General features: G+C 48.6%; 1 protein-coding gene across 2 annotated transcripts in view; it reads left to right on the forward strand.

The window, feature by feature from the left end:
- Nucleotides 1-10,259, forward strand: part of Dscaml1 (DS cell adhesion molecule like 1) — a 322,519-nt gene that overhangs the window by 223,867 nt on the left and 88,393 nt on the right. For both annotated transcript variants that reach the window (XM_031345842.1, XM_031345843.1), the window contains exon 4: nt 9,223-9,369. In XM_031345842.1, the coding sequence (XP_031201702.1) occupies nt 9,223-9,369 (147 nt within the window). The remainder of the gene's footprint in view (nt 1-9,222; nt 9,370-10,259) is intronic.

Raw genomic sequence — 10,259 nt, forward strand, 5'->3', positions numbered from 1 at the left:
AAACTGTCTGACACATTCTCTGTCTCCTGTAGGCTGCATTATACTGGGACTGTACCAAAGAACTGTGGTGGTGGTGGTGGTGGTGGAACCACACATACAATGTCTGAACTCTCGTGAATCAGCCTATGCCTGGTGCTGAATATGGGAGGATCTCCTGGGGGCAAGAGGGTATGGACCTAGGTCTTAGAATATCAGGGTGAACTACAGTGAGCAGGGAGGGGGATATCCCACATGGCACTGCGCCCAGGAGGGGAGAACTGCCACAGTGGAGGACCAAAGGTGGGACTGCCCTACTATTCTTGTCTTTATATTAACAAGCCTAGGAAGCCATGGCAGTTCTGCAATATCAGATGTCCATTTTAAGAGTATCTGGCTACAGCAAAAGAACAGGTTAGATGCCACCATCAGCAAGAAGACACAAAGTAGGCTCTTGGTACGTGACAGCCAATAGCCTTTGCAGTGCTTACTGGGCGAGGGCAGAGTATGGAACCAGGGCTCAATGACGGTCAGGCCAAGGGTCAGAATAGGTCCCCTCTTCTTTCTTAGCTACCCAGGGTTAGCCCTTCAGAGAGGGGCTAGGGTCAGAGGACAGAGCCAAGCCCTATAGGTAGAACCTGCAGACACCTCCTCCCACAAGCTCAGGGACACTGGGCTGCCCTCCCTGGCTGCCCTTGGCTATGAAGGTTGTGGAAGTTTGAGGCAGCTTCTCCTGTTGCAATAGCAGCAGATCCTATTCTGCTCCGGGCGTCTGACACATGGGGAGGCATGGAGTGAGGAGCTCTGAAGCTCTGGCAGGGAGCATAGAAGTAGGGTGAAGACTCTGGGGGGTTGGAGGCTGTCGCCCCTGGCTGGGCTCTGCCATGTGCAGCGGATGAAGAAGAGGAATAAAGAGGCTTATTTCAGCAGCCTGTTATTATGGCATCTTGTTTTCATAGTTTTTCAACAGACCTCTCTCCCTCCCTCTCCCCCCTCCCTGTGAGCTCTCTCTGTGTCTCTCTCTTTTTCATCTTCCTCTCTCAGCAAATCCATTTAAATGCAATTCTATTCTTAAAGCGCCCCTCTCATGCATGTCTAATGAATGTCAGGAGCCGCTATTACAATGAGGCCGAGGAGGGTCCAATCGGCGGTGTGTATACAAGTCATTTGAAAGGAAGCCTGGGAGCGCTCCAGTTTTATTACAGCATAATTAGAAATAAAATCTTGTTGCAATAGGAGACTGAGAGATGTGTGCTAATCCTGGCGCAGAGAAAGAGCTGTAGAGAAAAGGATTCTGGGAAAGAGAAGAAGCTGGCTGCTATATCCGCCCCTTCCAAGGTTCTAGCTTGGACTCTCCCTCTTGAGACCTGATTTTCAGCCCCTAGGCCCCCCAGCTACCTAGGGCTTTCTGCAGGGATAGTGCTGAGCCCTTCTAGAACTGATTGCCCATATAGCAGTCTTCCTGGGCCTCCAGGGAGGTAGAACCAGCTCACCCCCACCCCACCCCTGACACCAGTAAGTCCTGACACATCCTTCATACTTAAAAGACCACCCTATGAGCTGTAAGGAGGGGAGAGGGATAGTTGACTCGGAGCCTGAGACCCAGGTCTAAGGCTGAACCCCTGCACTTCCCGGAGTCGGCAGAGATCATTTGCTTAGTGTGTCTACCACCTGTACCTTTCAGCCACTCTGTTAGGCACATCCATTATTAGTTCATTTACTTCTAACAGGGAATGGATTGAGAGAGTTCAAGAACTTACCACAATCTCCAGCTAGGAAGTGGCGCATGATGTGAGGTGCCGCCCTCTGACCCCTCTCACCATGCTGTTGACATCCTGGGTCCTCCAGTGACATCCTCTAGCTACTGGACTCAAGGGCAGTGATAAGCAGTGAGTGGAACCTGGCATGTCCCTCTGATGGTGCTGAGTAACACCGGCACCATCACAGGGCTACTTTATCTATGTGGAAAGTGACTCTAACCCAGGGGTTCTATAAAGTCTGGCCCCAGCCTTCTACAGCCCTTGAATTGCCGACTGAGATAGAGTTCAAATTGTTGAGACCTCCATCTTTGCCCAGACAGTGGAGTGAAGACCATCAAGCCCCTAAGAAAGTGAGGCTTAGAAGACGCATTTGAGAGCAACTGCTTATCTTACCTCACTCAGCATTTAGGGAAACTGAGGCCCACAAAGTTAATGAAGCACAGAGATAAGAGGCCTCTCCTGACATCTCCACTTTGGTCCAGAGTATACTCTGCCTCGCTTTCTGGTGTTAGAATGTGCAGTGGTAGACACGGTCTGAGCCTTTGAAAGTACAGATAAGGCCCTGCCTATGTCTTTCAGTTACTGCTCTTTCTCCTCCCGCCTCACTGCTTTTCTCTCAGGGCCTAGCTTCCAATGCCCACAGGAGGACTCAGACTGCCTTCCCCCACCCATCCTTTGTTCTCATCTCTAAATCCAGCCTCCACAGTCTGATTTAGGCTCTGTACCTCTTCCCCACCTGAGGAAGGGTCTCTTGGAATTGACAGTCCAGGTGAGGACCAAGTAGGTCTCCTCAGGCAACAAAAGCATGATGTTACAGACCAAGGGCCTAAGGAACTTAATCCTCATGGTTTTAGTGTCTGGGAACCCAAGATCATAGATGCAGGTACCTCAGGGTGTCTTCCTTGCTGGGTTTGACACAATATGGTTTGACACAATAGGATATGGCTTCTTTTGATTATAGCATTATGTCCTCGGAGTTCATCCATGAAGCATGAATCAGAATGTCCTTGCTTTTCAAAGCTGCATAGTATTCCAAAGCATGTACAGCACTTGGTTGGTTTATCTTCTCATCTACTAGTGACTCCTCTTAGCTGTTGTTATCAATGCTGCTATGAATACAACATGCAAACCCCTTAAGGCCTGCTTCCTGTCTTTTTACAAGTGGAATAGTAGGATCATGGGGGAACTATTTATTTTGTTTATTTCTTTATTTAGTTTTGACAAACTTTCATTTTGCTTAGTCTTGACTTTTTGCATGCTTTGAAACAATCATTTTTAAAGTGTACCATGGCGGTTCACATGTATAACCCCAGCATTTGGGGGACTGAGGCAGAAGGATCCCTATGAATATGGAGTCAACCTGGGATGCATAAGTTTCCGGCCAGCCTGGGTTTAAGATTTAGACCCTGTTTTAAACAAACCAAAGTCCGGTTGGGTGTCGTAGATGAGGTGGTAAGTTGGGGCAACTGTAGGAACTCTCAGAAACCAGGAGGGGCTTCCAGGAAGAGGAGTGTGCATCAACCATTGTCACCTCCTTGGAGGTTAGAGATTGTGCTCTCTTGCCTTGGAAATCTCTGCTGAGTGTCTATGCTGTGGCAAGCACCGCTGTCACACTGGGTAAAAGAGGATCACACTGAGGAACTATTACTAGTACATCAGGTGATATGAATTGGGTTGAAATCGTCACTCTGGCTGTGGGTTGGGACAGACTGGGGAGGCAAAGGTGGAATCAGGGGCTGGGTTGGGAGCTGCAAAGCGTACCCTACTTCTGTGGCTGGATCAGCACAGTTTACCTCCTTCCACAAACCCTTGGGCGCCATCTATGTAGCCACCACTCTGGCAATCTCAGCCTCCTGTGCCCCTGGGTGCCTTTCAGAGGGTGGAGAACCAGAGGCCACTGTCTCAGAAGCTGAGTTCTCCTGTCAAGCCCCCTATCATAAAGTCTCCATCAGTGGAGTCTCTCGGTGAATTCTGCAGCTGCAGGATTCTCTGAGGCACACTCTTTGACCTTCTGGGAGACACTGTCACCTAAACTTAGCACCTACACAAGGGAGGTGGGACTTAGTGTTCTCAGGCTCCCGCTCCTTGACCTGGCTCTGATGCAAGGCATGAGGACCAGAGTCTAGATCCTTAGCAACCACATAAAAAGGCAGGCATGGCATGGCATGTGTACCTTAATCCCAGCATCCAGGGACGGAAACAGACAGGTCCCTGGAGCTAAATGACCTGACAGCTTAGCTGGATTTGTAGCTCCAGGTTTGATGAGATACCCAGACTTGGAGAGACAGACAGACAGATATTCTATATGGCTCACTGGCCTTTACATATACTCATATGAACATGTACAAAATACACACTCACACAAACACACACACAAGCACGCACGCACAAGACCTTGCAGCAAGATTTCAGAATCCAGAAAGCAGCCAGAAAGACAGACACGCCTGCCTCCTTCATAAGATGCAGCCTTGAAGCCTGCTATCCTGCCCCTATATAACTGCCCCACACCCTGAGACCATGACCTGTGTGTTCTGTCCTTTCTCATCCTCCTAAAGGAGAGCAGGGTTACCCGTGCTCAGCAGGCAGCATCCTTCCAACTGCTTCTGACCAAGGGTTCCCCTGAAGCACAGACCAATATCTCCCAAAAGCCTGTTTCCAGACCACCATACCCACAAGATTCTGGAAAGCTGCCTGGGTGAGAATAGTGAATAAACATAGAAAAACCACTCCCCTGACCCTCTCCCTCCTTGGATGAATAAGAAGCAGAGACTCTGAGAGAGGACACCCTGTGCTGTGCCAGTGTCCCAGAGATGCCACTGTAGGCTGGGTAGGCAAGGTTGAGGTGTGGGCAGAGCTGGTCCTTCCAGAGTGGGGTCTTTCTAAGCTCTCAGCTTCCTAAGGTTACCAGTGGTTCTTGTCAATTCTTGACTGGGGATACATCTGTTAGTCCCTCCCTCCATCTCCCCAGGGCGTTCTCCGCACCTGCGCACCTAGGTCTACATTCATTGCCCTCTTCTTGCCTAGAATATAACAGATGTTCAATAAATATTTAACTCTTAGGAAAGTGCAAATTCTGTCAAGGCCACCGAAGAAGAGAATGACAACATGGGCTAGGACATGTATAGTGAAGAAAAGGGCCTGCTAACCATGGTCACCATTTCCATGTTTGGGAGCATAGTGACAGGGACCCTCAACCCCACTTCTGATTCTCATCAAACATGCAAACCACTGTAGTTGAGTGCCCCCTCCAAAGGAGATTAACATAATACCCCTGACTTCCCCTTCCCCTTTCACACCACATTATGACACCTGAGGAGAGTTCATAATTAAACACAGTTCTCCATTCTACTCTTCTGGCCTAAGAGTGAGTGACTCACTGGCATAAATCCACCAGGATGCTACTGGCATCCAAAGTGGTCGCTCAGTTCTCCAGCAACTAGGATCCCACCAGCTTGATGCCATCAGCACTCCCCACCAAGGTAGCAACCAAAAATTGATCCATGCCCCACTCATCCCGACAGCTACCTAAGGCATTCCAAATGGCCATGGGACAGCTGCACTTCTTCCCTGCAGAGGGACACTTCTTGCTTTCAGGAGGAGGAGCCAAAGATGTAGATTATCAAGCCACCCACCCCTTATGCCAAGGTGGCCACCAAATATCACTGGAGGCCAGCATAACGTTGAGCCCTGGCCTGGCTGAAGCCTACAGCTTTCTATGTCATCCTAGGCTCATCACACTGTTCAAGACTCTGGCTACCCTCCACAAGCTTTTTTAGCCTCCTATCCCCAGCAGGGACCCTCAACCCCACTTCTGATTCTCATCAAGCATGCAAACCACTGTAGTTGAGTGCCCCCTCCAAAGGGGATTAACATAATACCCCTGATTTCCCCTTCCCCTTTCACACTGTATGTCTCTGGGCTGCAGCCTGCCTTTGTTTCAGTAGGAGCAAAACACACTGTGTCTGGGAGAGAGAGAGAGAGAGAGAGAGAGAGAGAGAGAGAGAGAGAGAGAGAGAGAGAGAGAACTCACTACTGCAATTAAATATGCACGGGGGGGGAGGGAGGGGAAAATGAGGACAATGAAAGATGGGAAACATCCGATGCAGCAGCTGCTGGTTGCTATAGAAACCCAGATCCCCACCAGCAGCAGCATCACCCACCCACCCTCCACTCTGGGTGCTGAATCCCAGTAGTAGCACAGGGCTGTGTGGGTCCTGGGGTGCTAGAGGCCCGGACCATGGGATCCAGACTGGCCAGGGCTGGGGTCCGGGCTGGCTACTGACACTGCTTTGACTTCCCTGTCCACTGCTTCTCATCTTCTGATCCCCAGTGACACCATACATAGCTCTGCACCCCAGTCCCAATTACATAATGTCCAGAGGGCTTTGGAACTTGACTTTAAGATATCACATCACAACACACAGGGTTGGGGGTGGGGTCTGCTTTTCTCCTCAACAGCTGACAGTCACTCAGCCCCCCCACTCCCTTCCCTTTTCAACTGTCCCCATGATGCCTCTCTCCCTGGGCACTTAGAGGAGGAAGGCTGTAGGTGTCCACAGGATCAGCCAGGAGAACTTCCAACAAGAGGCAGCTAGACCCTGGGACTAAGAGTGAGCCCACAGAGCCACCTGTCAGAGGGGACACAGGGGAAGGTTCACAAGGATAAATCAGGGCTTTAGCTGACTGATCGATTGGTCTCCTGAGTCATACTGTCTAACCAAAAAAGTTAAGAGTGTCTTCCATGAAGGGGAGTGTTGTTCTTTGCTACCTGGATCAGCAGAATGTGATCATTAAGGCTTCACATTTGGAAAAGAGAGACTGGCTGGTGCTAGCCCAGGGCACTGTGGAGAAGTGGAGGAGAGAGGGGAGGGAAGAGGAGGGGAAAGGAGGGGAGGGGAGGCAGAGGAAGGAAGGGAGAAGTGATTAGGAGGATTGTAGTTAGACCAAAATTCATTCAGTAGAGCCCAGATTGATGAAGTTATTTAAAGCCATATTGAAGAAATAACTATGGAGGGCTGGTGAAATGGTTACGTGAGTGAGTGCGCTTGCTGGAAGCTTCACAACTGAGCTCAGTTCCCAGAACACACATGGTGGGAGGAGATAACTGACTCCCACAAACTGTCCTCTGATCTACACACACACACACACACACACACACACACACACACACACACACACACACATCTCACACACACACATCACACATACACATAAACACACACCACAGACACATAAACACACACCACATACACACATACCACACACACACACACATATATATATGTATATATATATATATATACATATATATGTGTGTATATATATATACATATATATATACCACACACACATCATACCACACACACACATACCACACACACACACCACACACACACATACCACACACACACATTCCATACACACACATCAATAAATATTTATTCAAAAGAAGCCCAGAGAACCTTTTCAAAGATATTGTCAAGAACATTAAACTTGTTGTCCCTCAGTTTTGAGGCCTCTGTCGAGGAAAGTGTCTTCTAGTTTCATCCTCACCTGTAGATGCTCAGAACTGTAGATGGATGGAGTGGGGAGATGCTCACTCAGGGATGTACTTGCCCGAATTCAATCCCCAGAACACGTATAACAAGAGCCCTGGTGTGGTGGTGCTCACTTGTAATCCCAGCTCCAGGCAGGTACCTGGGGCTCACTGGCCAACCAGCCTCACCAAAGTGGTGAGTTCCAGGTCATCAAGGCACCGTCTCCAAAAGAGAAAACTAAAGACAAACAACAATAACAAGACATGAACATCTGCTGAGGTGCAGTACCCAACACTGTCCTCTGCTCTACAGCAAGAGTGCACACACACATACACACAGAGAGACACACACACAGACACGCAGACATACACACAGACACACACACGGAGACACAGAGACATACACACACACACACACAAGAATCCTAAATGTGTGCCTGGGGCATACATGAAGCATAACAGAACATTCCTTACAGAGTAAGCCACGGCTAAAGCTTCTACTGCTTAGGATGGGAGAGGGGCTGTGACTCAGCCCCAGGTAAAGGGAAGCAGACCTCTATAAGGTCCAGTTTGTCAGATGTGGGGTTCCACAAAAAGTTCTCCTCCTGGAGCTCCTGATGTGCCCTGCTGAGAGGCTCACATCACTCCCCACCCTGACCCATCCATCCTGGATAAGTACGGTCACCTACATGTGACGTCTGATCTCCTCTGTTCTCAGTGAGCAGAGTCCTAGGCTGCCACCAGACATGCCCCAACCCAAGGCCACATCTTCCCTTAGGTCAGCTCTCATCAGTTCAGAATCAAGCAAGGTTCACTGGGACCCTACACAGAGAGAGTCATTCTGCTGTGGGCATATGCAATAGCAGCAACCACGTGAGGGTCCCACCACCTGTCCACTCCGCTGCCCTGCCAAATCCCAGTCGGAGGCAGGAACGGCTGGGACAGAGGCACCAAAGAAAACCTATTGCTGTCCCATGGCTGTTTAGGACTATGGGTAATGACCTCATCTGCCTCTCTAGAGCCCCAGTGCTGAAAGGACTTAAGCTTTTCTTAGACTTATAAATAAGGCTGGGAACCAGAACCCCAAGTTCCCGGGGTTCAGTGACTGTGCAGTCCAACTCAACCACTTCAGTGTATGTTTGCTTCCTCCTCTAAAACAGAGCCTAGCATCTCAAGGGCAATGACTGAGGAAGTTCTGTGGACTCTTAGGGAAGGGTGGGAAATGTGAGGGCTCCTCCGCACCACAAGAGCACTTCCTGTAAGCAGACATTTGACATATCCAGCCAAGGCAGGAGCATCTGCACCTGAACATCTAAGGCTCAGAAGGCTAAGCCAAGTCCAAGATGAACAAGTAGAAAATGCACATGGTAACACCCAATGGAGTTTACTGTCTGACTCTAATACCAGATTCCTTGTCAGGTGGCTTGCATATACTTACATTCTCAGTGCATCAGGCCAGAGTTAGAAGATCCTGAATTCTAGATCAGCCTGGGTTACATAGTGACGACTCTAAAAATTATCATCATGTCTACTTTTCATTGTGTCATTGTGTGGCTAAAAGCCTTGTCTAGGAGCTAGAGAGATGTCACAGCGGTTATAAGCCTTGTCTAGGAGCTAGAGGGATGTCACAGCGGTTAAGAGCCCAAACTGCTCTTCCAGAGGTCCTGAGTTCAAATCCCAGCAACGACATGGTGGCTCACTACCATATGTAATGGGATCTGATGCCCTCTTCTGGTGTATGTCCGAAGACAGCGACAGTGTACTCATATAAATAAAAACAATACATAAAATAAATTAGTCTTAAAAAGAAAAGCCTTGTCTATTGACTACGGCCCACCTGTGAGCCCACTCCGCCTCATCCCTGGTTTTCCAAGATAGCTCCAAGCAGGCCGCCTGCCAGCCAGAGCTGTCCCAGCAGAACTAACTGGCTCTATCTGGTTGTGTCTCCAGAAAACAGGTTTTTCATCACATCACACGGTGGACTATACATCTCGGACGTGCAGAAGGAAGATGCTCTCTCCACCTACCGCTGCATTACTCAGCACAAATACAGTGGGGAAACTCGTCAGAGCAACGGGGCTCGGCTCTCTGTGACAGGTAGGTGCTTGCCAAGGGCACTGACCCTCCGTGGATACGGGATGCCCTATGTATCCACTCTGAGAAAGAGTAATGATGGTAGGCATAGATACCACTGGGCGAGACTTCAGCTTGGGCCAAGTAACCTTGACGTAAGAGCTTTTCTAGAGGTTTCGTCTTCCCAGAGGCCACTGTCAGACCACACCTGGCTCTCCTGATGGACTGAAAGGTTTCCATGTATCAGTAGAGGTTCTGGTTCTCAGGTACACTTCAGTGTCCTCTCCATTCCCACAGCCACTGCCCCCACTTCTTCTTCTTGCTATCTTTGTCAGGAAACTCATTGCTAAAATCTGTAATAACTGTGAGCCTAAATTTCAGGAGGGGTTTTTGCTTCCTATGTCTCTAAGTGTTACCGAAGATTTGGGGGACTTTTGTTTGTTTATTGTTTGGGGGGAGTTTTGTTTGTGTTGATGGTAGTGATGGGGGGTGTGTGTGTGTGTGTATGTGTGTGTATGTGTGTATGTGGGTGTGTGTGTTTGTTTGTATGTGTATAAGTATGTGTGGGTGTGTGAATATGTGTATGAGTGTGTGCACATGAGTATGTGTGTGTGTGAGTGTGTGAGTATATGTGAGTGTCTATATGTAAGTATGTGTGAATGTATGAGTATGGGAATGAGTATGTATGAGTGTGTGTGTAGGTGTGTGAGAGTATGAGTGATGAGTGTATGTGTGTGAGTATATTAGTGTATGTGTGTGAGTATGTGAGTATATGTGTGTGACTGTGTGTGTGAATGTGTGAATATGTATGTATGAGTGTATAAGTTTATATATATGTGTGTGTATAATATACATATATATACATATATATGTATGTATGTGTATGTATGTGTATATATATATATATATATATA

This window comes from Mastomys coucha, unplaced genomic scaffold, assembly GCF_008632895.1.
Source record: "Mastomys coucha isolate ucsf_1 unplaced genomic scaffold, UCSF_Mcou_1 pScaffold23, whole genome shotgun sequence".
Classification (NCBI taxonomy): domain Eukaryota; kingdom Metazoa; phylum Chordata; class Mammalia; order Rodentia; family Muridae; genus Mastomys; species Mastomys coucha.